The following is a 20,250-nucleotide window of genomic DNA, read 5'->3' on the forward strand; positions in this document are numbered from 1 at the left end:
TCCTCCACCACCCCCCCCCCCCCCCCCATGACCAGGCCCCAGTGAAAGCTCTGACCCAGTAGTAGCACAGATGGTATATCTCGATGTCCTGCTGAACTTTTACCACTAAGTAGAATGAAGAAGACCCACTAGTAAGTCACTTACCGCATATATTAGGAAGGAGAAAGCCTATGCATATGCTTTATATTGCATCACCTGTCATTATACTGGGAATATTTAAAGAATTAATGATTTAAGTAATATTTTGGATCCAAGGTGATAGTTAACCCAAATGTGATTAGTTTATTCCTTTACCAAATAATTCTTGCCTAGAATTAAGTCTCTCATGGAATTCTTTGCTGATTCTAATTCTTAAACAACTCTTCTGTCAGGTGAATGGTAATACTCTAGGCTGGGCCAGGTCAGCCAGAGTTATAACTAGTTTATGTATGCACTAAAGCTGCAATAGTGCTTGAATTTGTATTGGGCAGTGAAATATGGTCATCATCCCTTTGATCACCTCTCAAAACAGAAATTCAGCTAGCATGTGTTCTTTTTACAGAGTACTTTTCTTAAACCTTGACAATAAAATCCTAGTTGTGTCAAAGTGATTGCCTGTTGTGCCTGTGGTAATCCTACCAAATCAGTGTACCTTTATTCCTAGCCGCTCAGTGGCTTTGTAGTTTGTAAAATCTTTTTGCAAATCTCCATCTGTTAAGTCTAGCCCTTCTAGCTTTATTAGCTATGCTCGATGCAGAAACAATCAATATGTTGGGTTTTTTCTACTTTAGTTGAAGTGCAGAGTAATCATCTGGATTTCCCAAGTTTTCAATATTGAAATTGTTAACATATGTGGTGGGAAATCTACCATGTGATATTAAAGTAATACATAATTGATCTGCGGACAAATCACTGTCCTTAAGGAAGTTGACTCCTGCTCCTCCCATGCGGGGATTTGTATTTACACAGCTAACTGGTCTTAATTCAACTTCATCATTACTCTGTATTCAAATATATGTTTTATTGTATGTTAGTTTGCCTAAGCAGCCCCCTTCTTTTAGTGATAAAAGGTTGTAGCTCCTATGTAGATTAATAGTCTATTGGTCTAAGTCACAATTATTTCCCCTTATGTCTGCAAGCTGGGTATGTTCAGGGGATACTACCATTTTAATTGGGGATAATCAATTCCTTAGTCATATCCTTGACTTTATGATGGTTTAGCCAAAATTTATGCAATAAAGCAAGTCATGGTCATGACTAATTTGAGTGCCTAAATAGCATAATATACAGACTGGGAATCCAAACTACTGTCTCTAGTTTGCAATAACGTTTTAAAAATGTTCACAGGTGAAATGTAAAAACCCCTTTGGTTTATTTAATCTTATGAGAAATTAAATAAAGATCTTGCCTAAACCTCTCATTGTCATCATGTGTGGGACTTTCATAGCAACCCAAATGCTGCATGAATATTTGTTACAAAATAGAGCCAAAGGTGTTTAAAATCCAGTTATATATAGGGTTTGGGGTTTTTGGTTAATTGATAAAACGCTACCAAAGTAATTACTTGCTTTTTAATAGAAACCGGAAAACACTGGGGTCTGCTGCCTTTTTAGTGCTTTGGCACCCTCTTGTGCCAAACAGTAGAAGTACAGTCCCTCCCTCTAAGCTCTGTTCTATGATGGATACTCCCTCTATGAACCAATCGGGCCATGGTAAGCTACTTAATACGCCCAAGTGACCATCCAGAGGGTCCCTGGACCACCGAGGGCCAACTTGACTCCCCATTCTGGGGATTGGCTCAACTACAGTGGCTTCTGTTCACTCTCTACCTAATATTGCTGTGTGGTGACCACCAGATTCACAGCTAAACTATGAGTATTGTCTCAGTCCAATGCAAGTGACAGCTCCATGATATCCTCCTCCTTCACTCAGAGCATTAGTATTTTGCTTTCTCAAAGCTCTGGTATAAGGATCTTGGCAACAAAGACCACTGTGAAAACTGATGCTTCCTGAATCAACCCCCATAAAACACTGCACCCAACTGCCCCGTTCCCTAGCCTACTTCATGATGGTATAAAAAGTATGAATTTTAAATCCGATTCACTCGCAAAGAAGGGTCGGGCCATATCCTGGACATCTTCAGTTGCCTTGTGCAGGTCCAGAATGTGTTTGTGCTCTAGGTTTGCTGAAATTGAGCTGCTTTTAGCATCTACATTATCTCTGAAAACTTGAGTTGTTGGTGTATGAGCTTTAGACAGTAGAGCTCAAACATGAAGAGGCAATTCAGGAATAACAGGTGCATAGACCCATTCTGTGCCAGTGCACTAAAGTAGGATGTGTTATTTAACATCCCGAGTATCGTTAAGTTCAACTTCCTTCATGTCAAAATGAAGCTTGGAACAGTGTGTGCTGAAACAAAACTTGACACTTCACAATACCGTTTGTAAAACCCCTAGTTTACTGCATTTGATGAAACCATATTGAGCTGTGCTTTTTCTTCCCCCCCAACAGGGAAAACGCGCTTTGGCCATTTTACAGCTCGACATGGATAGCACTGTGCTAATCTTATGCTTAAAGACTTTGCTGTAGAAATGGCAAAATACTTTGTCCCTTTCTGTCTCAGCGTGGATGGCACTATGCTAATCCTAAGATTAAAGACTTTGATAGTAAAGTAGACACTTGAGGTGAGCAAATTTAGAGTGTCGCTGGTGTTGAGAGTGCTCTATACTGGAGCTGCTTTCCACCTAAACTTGAACTACTCAGAGTTCTCTGCTTCTTTTTTTGTCTCTATACAGTATGCATATGAATACCTTGGCTGTCTTCTCCCTTATGACCAGGCAGATCACTAATAGGTTCAGATGAGACCGTAATAATACATTTCTCATCCCGGTTCTTTCTTTGCATCACGAGACAAAATAGAGCAGTGCGATACTGGCTTGCGATAACTTCTCCTGTTTGAAGTAGAAAATCTTTTGCTGATCTTTGCCATATGTCTAAAGAACAGAGCAACAGAATAGTGTGATTAAATGTCTATTGTTAACCTTTTTTCTACTCCAATCAAATCTAAAGGTGGTGCAAATATATATTCATCTATGTACAAGCTTGACATGGGTAGGGTGGACTGCTGAAAAGGGTTTAAGTACTAAGAATTCAGATAGGGCGCTGAAATTAGTTACCTGAATGAAACATTTGAGGAACAAAGATGGCAGATGGAAGTAAGAAATAAGGGAAACTATTTGCAAATATGAATGAAAAGGCAGCAAGGAAATAAAAGCACATTTCTTTATAAGCACTGGAAAAACACCACTCCCATGTTTTTTATGGCGCAAAAAACAGTAAATATTGCTAACCACACATTTTGTACTTTTTTAAATCTGCGATAACACTGAAAATAACCCAGTGGAGTCCACAACAAATAGAAGCTGAAAGCAAAAAAGCATAGCTGTAAGCAATTGTGGGTTGAAGCAAAATGTGAATGACAGTTGCACAGATCAGTGGGTGTGGAAGGCTGACCCCCAAATCACACTGTATATGCATGTTTGTTTTATTTTTTTAAACTGTGCATGTGGTATTTCAAAGCACAAACCTAGCCACAAAACAATGGAACTCTGTAAAGGGTCAAACTAGTGATAGATTGAAGACTGTTAATGCATTATGATGTAATGGTCTTAGAAGAGGCGCATGTTGAACTCTGTTTATTCATTTGACAGTGGTGTGACAGTTAAAGCTGTCCCTATGCCAAATACATGCATAAGTTAAGCATATACATACTTTGGTTGAGCTTTTAAAGTGTCAACAGCTAACCCTTCTTCTTTGAGGCTAGATGCAATGTGCATCTACCTTAAAAGATGTTTACTTTAGTGCTAGGGTTTCTGGGACAGTAAATTATTTTCCCAGTGTTTTTCTCTGTAAACCTTTTTTTTAAACTAAATCTTGGATGTTTAAGTTATTTGTTCAGGGTGCAGTAGTTTAAGGCCATTAGTACCTTTTCTTTCCATCAATCAGGTTCATATTTTCCTGTGATGTGTATTAAGACAAAAGGATTTCTGAACTTGTTCTAACTGCACATGCCAGGTAGGAAGCATGCATACTGTTCTGTTGAAATTCTGAGATTTTCTTTTTCTTTAAGAATGTCAAATATTTATTGGAAGCATATGTCTGCCACGTTTAGGAGGCAATGTTTACTTTTTTCCTATTATTTTTTGACATACGCACCGAATTAAAAAAAGTCACGTCAGCTTGCCAGCAGCAGGCCCATTCCATTAACTGTGCAAATACTTGTTCAAGGGTCTGTTTTTTTAATACATTTCATGGATCTACATTGATTGGGACTTCGGCAGCAGTAGCTTTGTAATGCTACTTAGTCTTTCCCTTTTTAATTTTAACCAAATATCTTTTATATTTTAGAAGCTGTATTTTCTTGGGGGAGAGGTTGCAGACTCTGCCCACAAATGCACACACTTGGTTGCCAGCAAAGTGACACGAACTGTAAAGTTTCTCACTGCGATTTCCATAGCAAAGCATATTGTGACTCCGGAATGGTTAGATGAGAGCTGCAAATGCCAAAAGTTTATTGGTGAGTTGATATTTTAGTACTTACCAGCATTAGAGAAACATGTGTGAACTAGATATTTCTGTAAAAACATATGTTATGTGATGATGATAATGTAACCAATCAGTTTGAAGAGCAGTTGCAAAATAATGCATTCCTAAAGTTACTTTGGTGATAGTATTTGAATGTATTTTTGTGTTTGATATGCAATTTTGAGCTGGATGGCTTGGCTGAGTAGCATAAATCAGCACAATACAAACTCAAAATTGATACTTTGAGTTAAATAGAACTACAATTTTGGACTTATAAAGTTCATTACAGAAAGTTTGACTTGTACATATTCCAGCGAAATACAAACATTGTAGAATGTAATTTACAGCTATCCTTTTAATGTTCTATGGCCCTCACCAACACAGGACCCAAGTGTGCTTCCAAACCTAAAAAACAGTGCCCTAAAAGGAGCCCTGGCTTTGTTTTTATACGTTGAACATTGTATCTAGCACTACATCAAAGTAATATTGGCAATACCATATTAAGACATACTGGTAACCTTCAATGCAACCACACAAGAGTCTGCTTGATGACTCCTGGTGGCACCTCTAAATGCTATGGTTGCAGGACCCCTTGCATGTTGTTGGGCTCCACTGTAAGAGCAGGCACTTCGGTGTTTTAGGCTCATGGACTCTTTCCCATTGATGAGGTTTGAGACACACTTGGAGAGTTTTGCACTTTTTATCACTAAGGAGTTGTCCTTCTGTAATGCCTTTTCTTCAAAGTTAATGATAGGCAGTCAATGTCGCTAGTAGGGAAATGGCACAGGCCAGTAGACTTGTATACGTATACTGGGTGGTTAAGTGGTAGTTGCCATTGAATGTGCTTTGCAATTGCAGCCATATTCTTGCTAAATGTAGCCCACTTGTCCCGGATGGATTCTGTTGTCGCCATGTTCACTATGCTAGCCGATAGAGTTCTGCGGTTTTTCGAACTATCTGCTTCTCGGGGACTTTAATATCCATCTTGACACTATAGATACAGCTGATTCGACTGCTTTTATCGACTCGCTGCATTTGGTCCAGCTCTCTCAATGGGTCACGTATCCTACCCATCAAGGAGGACATACTTTGGATTCTATTTGCTCCAACTTTCCCAATGTAGTTGAAAGGTCTAGCCCGGTCGCTTGGACGGATCATTTTCCTATATTTTTTTCGTGGGACATTATGCGTCCTATCCGCCCTGACAGTGTCCATCAGCCACCTACTTTTAGGAAACTGGATGCTGGGCAATTGAGTAGCTGCTTGGCAGCCTCCCGCCCTTCCTTTTCCGAGGACCTTGAGGTTAATGTATCAAGGTTTGCAGATTGGATCACAACCGCAATCGGTGCTCCCTCTGCTCCCGGTCCGACTATTCTGAGAAGAGAGTCCCCTTCGAAGCCTTGGTTTACTTCGGAATTGGGGTCCCCGAAGCATGCCTGCAAGGTTCTGGAGAGAGCATGGCGTTCCAGCGGGTATTGCCCCATAGCCAAACTTGCACTCAGAACTAAACAAAAACTTTACTACGCGGCTATTGGTTCGGCCAAAGGCCGCTATTTTGCCGATCGTATTGATCGTGCAAATAATAATTCCAGAGAAATATTTTCTATTCTGAAAAGTTTTGTCTCCTAGTGCCCAGGCTGTGGTGGTTCCCTCATCGATCATCTGGTGTAACACCTTAGCTAAATTTTTCAGGGACAAAATAGTTAGCATTCAGGACTCCTTTTCTATGGTGTCCATAAATTCTACTTCTGCCTGGGTGGGGAAGCAGATGTCAAAGATTACTTCCATTTTTTCAACTTTTAAACCTGCGGACCTGTCCTGTACCCTTAAGATTCTTAAGGCGCTTAAATCTGGCTCTCCGAAGGACCCTTGTGCAGCTAGGCTCCTATCTGAAGTGGCAGATTCGATTAATTTCGAAGTCAACCACATGGTCAATGCATCACTTTGTGAGGCCTGTGTCCCATTATCATGGAAGCAGGCACTGATCCTCCCCCTCCTCAAGAAGCCTTCTCTTGACCCTCTACTTCCTGAGAACTATCGACCTATCTCGCTCCTACCAAGTTTGGCGAAGGTCTGCGAGAAGATTGTTACGTCCCAGCTTACCAACTATGTAGGGGCATCGGGTTTGCTTCATCCAGCTCAATCTGGATTCCGTGCTTTTTATAGCACGGAGTCGGCATTGCTGGAGGTGACTGAGGCGGTTCGGGAGTGTTTGGATGCCGGTGGGAGAGCGACCCTGGTTATGCTTGATCTCTCAGCGGCATTCGATACTGTGCCACACTCTTTGCTTCTGGAACGACTAGAGGCAATTGGTGTTTTGGGAGCGGTGCTGCGCTGGATTAGATCCTTTTTGGAAAACAGATAACAGCAGGTCTGGCTTCCACCGTATGCTTCTACACCTATGCAGCTGGTTTCTGGTGTTCCGCAGGGGTCATCGCTTAGCCCTCTCCTTTTCAACATCTACGTGACTCCGCTGATTTACCTTGCGGAGTCACTGGGGGCTAAGGTGATGGCCTATGCTGATGACACTCAGCTATTGTTCTCTTGGAGGAAAGGCGACGACTCGGTGGAGGCCGTACAGCACTGTCTGTCGGCCGTGTTTCACTGGTTAGTGAGTGCACAATTGAAGTGCAACGAAGAAAAATCGGAAGTGCTTTTGTATGGACCGTTCCCTGTGGACTTTAGGGAAAGGAGTTGGCCTTCGGGTTTTCCTCGTCCATCTATAGGCAAGGGCACCGTAAAAAATCTCGGTGTCTGGTTCGATGAAAACCTGAACTTTTCCACTCATGTGAAGAAACTGGTAGGATCCTGCTTCGGCACTCTAAACATTTTGAGTAAGTTTCTTCCTCTTCTACCTGTTAGTGCCAAGGAAACTGTGCTGCGGGCCTTGATATTGTCTCGGTTGGACTATGCCAACGCCATTTTGGTTAGTAGCCCAGGTTATTTGGCTAAAAAGCTACAAGTAGTCCAAAATTCAGCAGCCAGACTGCTCCTGGGCCTCTCTTCCACACAGTGTCCAGAGCCATTTACACAGATTGCATTGGCTCCCTGTTGAATCTCGGCTGAAATTTAAGATGTTATCCATTGTACATCGGGCCCTGTACGGGACTGGGCCCTCCTACCTTCAAAAGAGATTTGTTTTCTATAGACCTAGTAGACCGCTTCGTTCTTCTGATCAGCTGCTGATGCAGATTCCTAGGTTTAAGCGCCAAAGACGTGGTGGGAGCTCTTTTGTTCGTAAAGCTGGTCTGACCTGGAATGGGCTTCCTTTGGCACTCCAGGACATTCAGGAACCATTGTTGTTTAGAAAAAAGCTTAAAACTTTGCTTTTTTAGTTTCTGAGGTGTGTGTAGATCACTTTTTTACTGGACTAGCGCTGGGACACTTTGAGTAGCCTAGCGCTTTATAAGTTTAATATAACATATGCTGCTTGCTGGCTTTGTTTCCTGAAATGTTATTTTTGCTGTGAGTGAATTGCAGGTTTAATTGGAATTGTTTCTTTCTTGTCGATATGTGGCTCCTATGCAATGTTTATATGGATAAAGAAAATCCAGCATTTGTGCATATTTTTATTAGGATGCACAGAGCTGACTCTGACAACTTGTAAACCAGCTTTTTAAATATTAACAAAGCATCTGTCCTGTCCGAGAAGCCGAAGAGCAAGTCTGGTGACTATAGTATGATAAAACACATTATTTGACTGATTTGGAACATACAGCATTAACTGTTGTCTATTGTGTGACTGAATTCTAGAATCTCTGTATTTGTTAATGTTGCTTTGTTTCAGTAAGACTGCCATTTCTTATTGTCTATCCTTCAACCAGCAGTTTTTTTGTGCTCGTATTTAAGAGAAATGAAGATGGTAGCTCCCATACTAAATGACATGTAGAGTTCAGCTTACACAATTTGTTTTCAAGAGAGGAACCGGTTATGCAAATGTGTGCAGGTGTTCTTGTGTGTACGGAAAAAAAGTGTCGATTTGTAGCCTGATTATTGCACATGAGGGCATTATGGATCTGCGAAAGCATCGAACCGGTAATATATTTTATTTTCAGTGTAACTCCTGTAGTTTTAACATGCATTCCTAGTCTTTATGTTTAGGGTCATGCCTGGTGACGTTTGTAGCTGTTATCATACTTACAGCCTTTGTATGATGGATTTCACCTGGTTTTCAATTCTACTGTTTGTGACCTGAAAGAAGAGCCTAATATCCTTTGTGACATATATGCTTAATTTGTCCTCCTTTAGGGATTTACACCATGAGCTTTGAGGAATCTACCAGTGGTTCTTTAATGCTCCCTTGTTGTTAAGAGGCTACTAACTGGTGAGATGAGACAATCTATCACAGCCCCTTTGCACTCTTATAGGGTAGGGTGTGTGGAGATCTTTAGCTTCATCAATATTTTTTGTGTTATTAAAATGTATAAACACTGTTATTAACCAGAAGGATGCCCTGGGGATTCTAAATACAGAATTGGTTTACCAGGGCACAGGTTTGGGTGAATAATAACGTTTTCAGTAATTTTATAAACTGAAGCTAATTAAAATTATCTTTCAAGGAGCAGGGGAAGGCATTCCAGTATTTAACAGCAAGATAAAACTTTACAATCACATGTCAATGTTGCAGTTTTTATGATGCTCTTATGGGAAGCATCTTGGCCACTGTAAAGTGATTTTAGGGTCCACAAATTCCTGTCTCTTCTCAGATCGCTCTAGGGTCCAGCATGGTACTTCCTCCAGGCTAGATAATTGTGCCAAACGTTCAAAAGTCTCAAGTTTTTCCACATATTCAGTGTTCCTTGACATGTCTCTTATGACTGGGATGTCCACTAAGGAATCCAGGAGCCTGTTGAAATTGACTCAATGATAGTCTTCTGTGAACGGTCTCCTCTTAGTCCCTTTTGCAAGGTTTTGAACCCTGAGGTTATACATCCTGCCCAATGTGTGTGTTATGCTGCTGCAGTAAAATACCTTGATTTTCTGGACATTTTGTGTGTACAGTTAAGCTCACTCTGGCATCCAGAGGGAATGGAGATCTTCAAAGTCCATATGGGGCGTGAGCAACTAGAAGTTAATGATGCTCTGTATACCGATTTTGAAATGATATTGACTGCAAGTTGCTTACAAGTGGGCTAAAAAGTTGGTTCCTATAAAGATGCACTTTCTCTCGTGTGGAAATATAGGGAGGTTGAAACACAACATTAAGTGACCAGAAGAGGTTCGAAAACACATTGATAACATTAAGGGGTTGCTGACGAAGAGTGCTTAAATGAACTAATACAGCTGACATTCATCAACAACCGATAATGAATAAAACCTATCCTAAATGATCAACATTTTAGATGGATGAAAACAGTAGATCTGGGAGAAAGACTTTTATATATAGCCTAAGTGAATTGTAAATATAAGAAATGCGGAATAGAATACTGGATAAGCTGAAGTAACTACACAAAGCAAAGTGTTATGGATTGTAATCTTTGTGTGAATGGGAAACTATAGATTTAAATTTATGAACCCATATTGAAGGAGAAAAAATAGAGCGTTGTACAATTTTCTTTGTTCGTGATATTGCAAATGGATTTCTTTATATTTATTTGGCTAATTTCCCCAATCACTTAGCAGTTTTATCTTTTACAAATTACACAGCAGAACTCACTTTATCCAGTAACTAATCAAGTACGTTTTTCTAGGCAGTACTCCAGTGCACGATAGTCCCAATTTAATACTGCAAGTACATTTAGCAGAAAGTGAGGAAGGCATTCAACATCTTCTTACAGATCATAGTCCTAAATGTGTCCGGTCCCTTTTTTAACTTTGGCTCAACACTTCCAGTCGAGGGCAGCTGAATTGTGATGAATGACTACTAGCCTTGTAGGTGTATATGGGTAGTGTTTTAGCATTGTTCATACACCAATTTCCTGCAGTGCCCAGAATAGAGAGATTCCGGAGTTGTGAGCAGGAGGACAATCCCATACCATAACCTGCTAAGTGGGAACTTGCCCACTTGAGACAAAGAACAACATACAATAGCCCCTAAACTCTTTAGCTACCCTAAAAGGCCTTTTAAGTTTCAGAAGTCATGGAATCCTGAGTCTAAGCTTCCCTTCAGAGAAGTCAATCTTTGTAAAAACAATAATGCATTTCAGCAAAGGGATAAAAACAAAATTTTAACCATGCCAGGAAGGTACCTATCAATTTTTGAAAGCTGCAAAATAGATGAAGGAAATAATTGGTTGATAATTTATCTGGTGTTAAGGGACTTGATGAATGAAAACGTAAGGTTCTCCAGCATTGGATCTTTTATAGATTCACATATTTTAATCGTTCTCTGTCATAAAGGTGGAAGCTTCACATATGTATGCAGTAGCAGTATGTTCAAAGTTCCATAGAAACAAACTTAAAACATTTGTTTTAGTATCCTATTTATATCATTAGAGATGACCAAACGTCCAATCTATAAGGCGAGAAAAGCTTGAATTGCACACCCTGTTGCTGCCATATGTCAGAATCTACTGCAAATTGTGTGGAAGGGAGTCCCCTTCAGAAGATAGTTCCTGTAGCACAACTTCTGTTCTTGGACTGAAGCTTGGGGTACAGGCATTTATTTTCTTCAGAATGTCCGATATAAAGAAATCTGTACTGATTACTTGCGCCTCCTGTGGCAAAAAGACCTTCTGCAAAGGATTTGCATTCTGAACGCATATATTGTCTGCCCACTGCACGAGGCCAAGGGTTGTAAATTTTGGATAATATTGTCAACAACAAAAAAACATCAATGACAGAGATGGTCTTCTGCCTATGTGGCTCCAGAAATGGATGACTTCAGGACAGCCATCCTTGGGTAAGTAAACTTTCCAGGACCTAAAGAAAACCTGCAAACAACATCTTGAGGGAAATCCATCTGAGAAGTCAAAGTCTGGCAATGACTTGCCTTCCTTTTTGGAACAGCCTCCCAAAAAGGCCACTGAAAATTCCAAGCGGTAGCTGAAGTCTGTCACACAGCAGGATAAACTGAGTGGAGCATCTTCGGAGTCTCCTTTTCAGCAAAAACAAATTTGAATACCGAGTCAATCATGCTTTCTTCTTTCTGTATGCTCCCTTCATTATGACTGCTGGTATTCTCCTTTTGGGCATACAGGTGATTGAGACATGATTTATGCATGCATGCTTGCATCATTTTGTTCTGTTGAGTTAGGCTGTCTTACAGAACCACGTTGTATAACAGCATGCTTTACACATTTTTAAGGTAATTTCTATAAGACTTTTCTTAGTCAGTCCTACTATGTGAGTTTAAATTAGAATCTGAACAAATAAAATTCTTCTTTTTAAGTTTTGGTGATTCTAGTCCTGCAATGTCATGTGGAGGTAGTAATTGGAAGGCCGAAATGCATCGATCGACCCCCCCCCATACTATTCAGGACCAACATAATGTCTTCAAAAAGAAATAAATATATATGTAACCCATTGGATCTTAGACCACTAAACTATTGTTTGAGGCCATTAATTGAAACCATGTATTAGATGGTCGATTTTGTTACCTGAAGATGGTTTTTCTCTATTGTTATTGCCTTAACAACGGCAGGTGATCTGTCACTGAGGTTACTTGTGTTCACCTATTTAACAATATATTTTTCGCTGTTTTCCCTTACTCTTGTTACAATTTTGTATCTTGAAATGGTTGATTGTAGCCTTCTTTACGGCTTGTTAAAAGGATTTATTTTAAACAATTAAAAATCAGAACTAAAACTAAATTGTGCAGTCACTATCCCCCCTTCCTTAATGTGATGAAATCATACCAGGCGAGTTCTTCTGCCCGAGGTGGCAAATAGAAAGTCATCCTCTTTTGATATCACATTGTAGTATCCTGCTAGTGCTTCTTTCTCGGTTTATAAGCTTGTGATTGCGGCTTCTCCGTCGACCAAGAAACCATCGTCTATGCGCAAACCACCAACTCTTGCTGCTCTGTCGACAACAACCCAGTCGATGGCACTAGTACTGTTGAAGACCTCGATGACAACACTGTAGCTCCCTTCACCTCCATCGGATCAACATGCGAAACCATTCAAGAAGCCATTGCTGGCTGACTGCACTGTTAAAACCTGAGGATACCTTTCAAACTGTCACCTTGCACTCCAAAGAGGTTGTGCGACACAGCATGAGCATATCAGATTGAGGGTCCTTTTAGTACCCAACCAGCCTAGCTCAGCTATATGTGAAATATCAGAATGAGAAAGAGGAGCAGTATGAACATGGACGACACTGGGAATAACACTTGGGCAGATGTTATCAAGAACAGTATTTTTACAGGGATTATGATTGTGTGTAAAATATTATGATGCTCCTCGATACAAATATCAGCCTGTGTTCACAGTCCCTGTAAACCTGATCAGTGACCTTCATCAGATGTACTATTATGCAGGGTTCCTCCTACTTTCAGATACTGCATGACCACCTGCTTCTCAAATGTACGCACCTTTTTGGCCTAGAGTGTCTTGCACTCCTATGCCTCAGTCCCTAGGGCCGGATCCAAATCCTCTTAAGAGAATATATTGCTGTTCCCCCAACCACTGGCCTACGTATACACAAGATTCAAGTTTCAAAATCTTTATTTGATTTTTAGTTAAAAAACCATAAAATTACAGAATTACAGGTCAGTAGAAAAAATTGGAAATGATACAAACTAATAACAGTCTTGGACTTCCATCTCTGACAGTCAAGACCCCTCAAGTCAATCAATCAGGATTTGTAAAGCATTGCTTATCACCTGTGAGGGTATCCAGGGACTGCGGGGTGCTGCTGCTGAGTTGATTAGTCAAAGAGCCAGGTCCACTTATAGTCCAGCCTGGTCTCCCAGACTTCCCCAGCATCTCTAGGGGTTCCCGTCAGTGCCTTCCTCAGACGACGATTGGCCGCGGAACATTTCCCATCAGACCAACGTGGGTGTTCTGAAGCAGATAGTGGGGTTTCAACAGATGGTTCTTGATGCGAGTGCACAGGGATTGGTAATGGACAGATAAATCTTTATCTAAACACCCCAGGAATACTGGCAGATTCTTTTTAAGGCGAAAACAGTGTGGTATTGAGATCCTTAAGGTGACAAACTAGCCTGAGTCTGTCTCTTGAATGTTGGGCGATTCCATCGCACACTATTGATGATTTGTCCCTGACCAGCAGGAAAATCCCTTCAATCAAAAGAGCCTTGTGGTCGCCCCCCTGCGTTTCCATTACTGCACTGTTAAAATACCACTGGAGGAAGTGCTTAGAGGTGGATATGCAGTCAATGACTGACGCCCTACCCCCTCCCTTGTAGGTTGGTTTAGTTGACCCTGATGGTGGTTAATTATATCTACAAGGACCAGCTAGGCAACATAATTCCTCAACTCCAACCGCCTGGCATCCCGTGGTGCACTTTCTGCAACTGAACTCAAAAGCCTAACACTGTTGGCTCTTCACCAATCATAGCGTTAAAATCCCCATATAATAAAAAGCGTATATATACACATCAGACGAAGCAAAACGTCTTGAACTCCTAGGTTGGTGCTTGAGTGGGATTACATACCACCAATTACTTCAGAACCAGCACCACTCCATATCAATGCACCACCATATATTGCCTAGTTTTATTTACTTATCGAAAGAACTTGAGAGAAATGTCACATTCCTATTTCAGTAATGGAACAGGTTGTTTATTATGACTTCGAAGAAACCCGCATAGAAGATAGATCAAGTCAATTCCCATTGTGACTAAAATCTTGCAATCCCCCCCTTAGTTTTCCACCAGCGTGCTTGCTTGGACACAGACCCCAAAGAGCACTCCAACCTGTTTAACTGGACATCCTGTAGCGGATTCTGTGTTCTTGTAGGTTGCTTCATGCTAATCCGCAGTCCCACATGCCTGTGCACTGCCTCGCCAGATAAAGAAGGGTGAACAAAGGATAGCTCTGGAGTTTCCTCCCAAGCAGGTGCATCATCAAGATTGCTATTGCCATAGTAAGATGCTGTGATAGGCAGGTACGGAGTGACTTGGCTCAATATATTCAACCTTTACCTGAGAACATAAAGGAAGAGGCAAGTCTCTATTACAAGGGGGTGAGACTTCAGCTGTAATAATTGTTGGTGCTTTCTATGTGAACTCCCCAGGCTTTTGCCAGCTAGTCAGAGCAGCTATGTTGTGGCATCAGAGGTTGCTGTGTTCAACATCTTTTCGACCTGAAGTCCAACACTGGATTTTATATGTGCCCTGTAAGAAAGTTGAGTATTATTTGGAGTGGGCAATAGGCCACCTCATGGAATAATGACACTAACTTGTTAGAGTGATCCCCAAAGTCGTAAAAATAAACCCAAGCTCAACCCGCTGATAGGTATGGCACAGAACCGAGGCTTGATTTAGGGCAGCTTGTAAATCATACAAAAACCGTAATAAAGTAAAAACACCAAACAATAAAAATCAGAAAACCGAATTTGAAAAATAGGTAAATTTTGATCAACAAAATGACACCAAAACGACCAATATCCAAAAGGGGAACCAGAGATATGAATTTTGAAAGTTTTAAGTAAAAAAGTGCCGGAAAGCACTAAGCATAAATGATTGCCTGTGGAAGCAGTATAAAGTGCTTAGCCACTAGGTCCCCCGATGTCTCTGGAGGACTTGCAAGATCAAAGATGTTATAAGTCCCAACTTTTCTGTGTTTCTGGAGCAGCTCTTCTGGGTCACTCCTAAGGCTCCCAAGACCTCATGGAGCACTTGAGGGCCAAGATCCACTCCACTAGAGGCCACCAGCAATGCCTGGTTGGATCTGTTCACTTAAGGTGTAAGTCCTCCTGCAGCTTGTTGTCTCTGTAACCACACAGTAAGTCAGCCCACTGACACTTGGAGTCCACTTCCTCCTCCTGGGTACAAGAGGTAGCAGGTCCAGTTCTTCAGGGCTCTTCTTTGGTCACAGCACGCAGGGTACAGACCTCTCCTGTTCTTCCAATGGTCCAGAAAGTGTTTTCAGAGGGTTCCTTGGGGGTGCCACATTTATGGTTGGCAATAGCCAGTCGGTGGGGCTGACTTGGGGACACTCCCCAACAAATGGGGGAAAAAGTTCCCAGGAGCAACCGTACTTTCATTCCACAGTCCGGTTTATCCAACTGCAAACAAACCTACAGTGCACCTTTCTTCTAAAATTCAAGATGGAAAAACCCTTTCTCTCTTCTGGAGGTCCTGGGTGATCACCCAGAGATTTAGCGAAGGGAATGAGCTGTCTCCTCCTATGTGGTCACTCAACCCCAGTTCTGGGGGTAGCTTCACTCCCACTCAGTTTGGAGCCAACTTGGTTAGTTTAGTCTTGGAGATAAATGCTTTCCCTTCTGGTCTCTCCTCACATTACACTTTGAATAGGCAGGCCTCACCTTTGTGCTTTTCAAGTTTATGAAGTTACTGTGTCCACTCCAGCGGTCCTGCCTGGGCTGATGGGAATTAAATTCCCCACACCCAGTTCACGCTGTCACCAGGACTAAGCCCATTGTTCTGTTTTCGTGCAATTTCCACACCTCATTAGTTTTAATTTTGCACATTCTCATCAGGCACCCTACCATGTGACCAACAAGTTGTACTTGAAGGTGACTCCTTAATGTTTAAAAACAGAGTTTCCTGCCTGTCAAAAAGTTATTTTGGCAGGTGTGACAGCGCAGTTTTTAGGTTGCTGCAGTCAGGCTACACATGGTAGGCTAGAAGCCATATTTTCCAGTCCACTCTGTGGATGGTACATTAGGTGCTTCAGTCTGCAGGTGAAGTTTAACTTACAGGCCATGGGTACATTCTCTATATCCTATAGTAAGCAGGCCTTGAAAAATAATAAACATGTTACTTGGCCTGCAGGTAGAGTAACTTCAAAAATCTACTCGATCTAACTGTAATGCACTTGACCCCTAAACAGGTCTCTAATTGTGTGATGATTGGCAAATATTTTATTTTACTGTCTCCTTTTTCTTCATTCTCACATTTGAGTGCACCTTCAAATATGTGAGTTCAGCATTTCTGCAATACAAAACAAAACTCTTTTGTTTGATTAAATATACTAAACCTTTGCTGTTATAAGAATCTCGCCCTCATATAGGGTAAACATGATCCCTGACTTGCCTCTGTTTACAGATAGCATTGCCATCAGGGCAGGGGCAGGAGTGTTTCTCAGTGTTTAAATATTCACTTTAAATAAATATACTACTAAGGCATGATCATATTTTTCCCCATCACACAGAAAGCTAAAAAAGGGCTTTCACAACTACTTAAATATATATAGAAATGTTTGTACAGTTGACTTATTAGCTACATAAATGTGTGTTAGGAAAAAATGTATAGACTACAGCCTTTTTCACACTTCGTACAGCAGGTCAGACAGTTCACTTTACAAAATCCTGGAACTCTACAGTCGGAGAAGGAAAAGTAATTGTAAACTGACTTCTGTTTTTGAAATCGGAGCATATGTGACAAGATAAAAACAATATTTAAAGGCATCTTTATTGCTTCACTTTCTGACTGAACAGAACCCCTGTTATTTGTCAACTCACCATAGTGGGCAAGTGGGTCCTAAATATAACCCCGATCTGGTGAAATCTGACTTGCCATAGCGAGTAGATTGCTTGAGGCCTGCTAAGGACTTGTAGGCAAGTTAAAGGTTAATTAGGAATAAGCCAATTTAACCATGATTTAAGGGTGAGTGCAGATACTTTACTGCTGTTTAGCAGCGGTAACAATGGACAGATTTGTAACTTCAGGAAAATCAGGCCCAGGAAAACGTGGAATATCTATGGTGACTATGCAGAAAAGGCAGATTTCCTTTATCCCCTTTGATAGAGAGCACATGGATCCCACTCTCCAATCACTATCTGATTAGGATACTGCTTGTTTTTGGAAATACTGTAGTATCTGAAACAGATTCCTTTTAAAGGAGCATGGGATAGGGGTGCCTTTTTACAGAGGGCCGTATCAGCTGCAACAGTCTGTATTTTCATCAATTACACTATCCATCGCAACAAAATCGCAGTCTGCTTCTTATGGTAACCGCCTTGCAAAAGAGGTTAAGCAGCAGGAACTATCCCACAGACATTGACCGTGCAGGTCTATCTTGATTCAAATTTTGTAGGAGAGTAGACGGGAGGAGGATTCCATTAATTACCACCAGTGGGTAGTGTTTGTTTGGGAGAAGTGGGTCATTAGAACTGGTCCACTATCCACATAGACTCAAATTTGTATAAAGGCCACCACCCACCTCTCTGCAGAACACATCATGCATCTATGGTTGGGAAAAGTGGAAATACTTTACAAATTCTTGTATTAAGCATTGGAATCTGTCCCCAAATCCCAGCACGATTTATACTCCGGGTTGTTTCTTGTACAGAAAAGATTAGGATAGTTACCTCATTTTTAGGTCTCGCCTGATCCAGTGCATGCGCTGGTCTGGCGAGACTTTTTGAGAGGGCTCCAAAAAGTGCTACCAGGCCAGCCTAGAGCTACAGTGCATGTGCGCGGGCGCGCGCCGTGCTTGACCGCGATTACTTTCACTTTCGCGGCCACACAGCCGCTTTGATGTTTGATCGCGATGCGATCACTTTCACGGCCGCTTGGCGTAGCCAATAGGTCTCGCTTTTGGGACCTTATAAGTATTTAGTTATGCAACTGTTGCATGGCTAAACACTTATAAGGTCCTAAAGGCGAGACCTATTGGCTATGCCAATGCATGTTGAATCTCTGGCTGCTATTCAAGTATCTGTGATAACAACTGATCAGAATCGTTATGGTACAAGAAGTACCTCATCTCCTCTACAGAGGCGAGAACATTTCTTCACTGGATCTGCAGGCTGCTTAATTCCATGTATCCATCAAAAACACAACAGGGACTTGCACTTCAAAATGGCTAGGTTCCACCATCAGTCAAGATGCTACCATTGGGACCCATGCCAGTTCCAAGACTATTACGAAGTAAATGACCCCTGTAGGAGCATTTCTAAGGAAAAAAGGACCTCAAATCTTTCCGTACTTAAATAACTTGCTCATCAAAGGCAATCGTTGAAGGAAACAGATGTCAGCTGATGCACGCTTGAATCTCTTTCAACGTATGGGCCTCACACACATCCGCAAGTCTCAAATTAAACCTAAGCGAATACAGTTCCCGAGAGAGACTGGACACAGTTCAGGGGAAAGCTATCCTGTCTCAAGAAAAAACAAAAAAATGAAAAGCATTTTCTTCACAGATCCAAGGATTTAAAACGATTATCGTCCGAACATTCAAGTCACCCCTAGAAATTATTGTCATGCATTTTTCTGGTGCCTCAATGCAGACTCAATGTGGCTCTTTAAAAGATGAATTCGATGCCCAATTCTTTCTGAAGTCTAGTCAGTGGAAGAGTGAACCCAGATTAAGTCTCGAATCAGAACAGTTCTTGCCAAGACCATTGAAAAGGACTAAAGGATTACTTTTTCACCCAGATTTGTCTCATGTTGTTATGACCAATGATGCTTCCCTAGATGAGTGGTGCAATCCACTGCAGGACATTGGAAGCCGGGGGCCTTTTGCTTATTGCAGAAAGCCCACTAAATAAAAACATGCCGCAGTAAGATACTATCCAAATGTGTTTGAGATCTTTAATTCTGCGGATGAGCAATGTTCATTGCCTGTAAGGACAGATAACACAACCGTGATGTTATACATCAACATGCAGGTGGCGCAGTCACAGGTGTTCTCAAGTCTCAACATCTGGCCATCAATTGAAGCATCAATTGTTGACAGCAGAGCACCTAGCAGCAATAGCCAACATATAGGTGGATGCATTCAACAGGACTACAGATGTCAGCCATGAGCGGGTGGTGACCAAAGAACAGGGAAGGTCTTTCTTTAGTTGGAGCCGTCTGGCATTGGATTTATTTACGACTTGGAGCAAGAAATGCAGATGTCGCCATGTTCACTATGCTAGCCGATAGAGTTCTGCGGTTTTTCGAACTATCTGCTTCTCGGGGACTTTAATATCCATCTTGACTCTATAGATGCAGCTGATTCGACTGCTTTTATCGACTCGCTGCATTTGGTCCATCTCTCTCAATGGGTCACGTATCCTACCCATCAAGGAGGACATACTTTGGATTCTATTTGCTCCAACTTTCCCAATGTAGTTGAAAGGTCTAGCCCGGTCGCTTGGACGGATCATTTTCCTATATTTTTTTCGTGGGACATTATGCGTCCTATCCGCCCTGACAGTGTCCATCAGCCACCTACTTTTAGGAAACTGGATGCTGGGCAATTGAGTAGCTGCTTGGCAGCCTCCCGCCCTTCCTTTTCCGAGGACCTTGAGGTTAATGTATCAAGGTTTGCAGATTGGATCACAACCGCAATCGGCGCTCCCTCTGCTCCCGGTCGGACTATTCTGAGAAGAGAGTCCCCTTCGAAGCCTTGGTTTACTTCGGAATTGGGGTCCCCGAAGCATGCCTGCAAGGTTCTGGAGAGCATGGCGTTCCAGCGGGTATTGCCCCATAGCCCAACTTGCACTCAGAACTAAACAAAAACTTTACTACGCGGCTATTGGTTCGGCCAAAGGCCGCTATTTTGCCGATCGTATTGATCGTGCAAATAATAATTTCTGAGAAATATTTTCTATTCTGAAAAGTTTTGTGTCTCCTAGTGCCCAGGCTGTGGTGGTTCCCTCATCGAT

The 20,250-nt window shown here is 41.6% G+C and overlaps 1 protein-coding gene across 4 annotated transcripts in view; it reads left to right on the plus strand.

Moving 5' to 3' along the window:
* Positions 1-20,250, plus strand: part of PAXIP1 (PAX interacting protein 1) — a 167,951-nt gene that overhangs the window by 125,070 nt on the left and 22,631 nt on the right. For 3 of the 4 annotated variants that reach the window (XM_085631990.1, XM_085631989.1, XM_085631991.1), the window contains exon 16: positions 4,387-4,555. In XM_085631990.1, the coding sequence (XP_085488116.1) occupies positions 4,387-4,555 (169 nt within the window). Of the gene's footprint in view, positions 1-3,984; positions 4,054-4,386; positions 4,556-20,250 lie in introns of all 4 variants that reach the window. The other variant, XR_014970139.1, reaches the window with a different exon arrangement.

This window comes from Triturus cristatus, chromosome 10 (genome assembly GCF_964204655.1).
Source record: "Triturus cristatus chromosome 10, aTriCri1.1, whole genome shotgun sequence".
Classification (NCBI taxonomy): domain Eukaryota; kingdom Metazoa; phylum Chordata; class Amphibia; order Caudata; family Salamandridae; genus Triturus; species Triturus cristatus.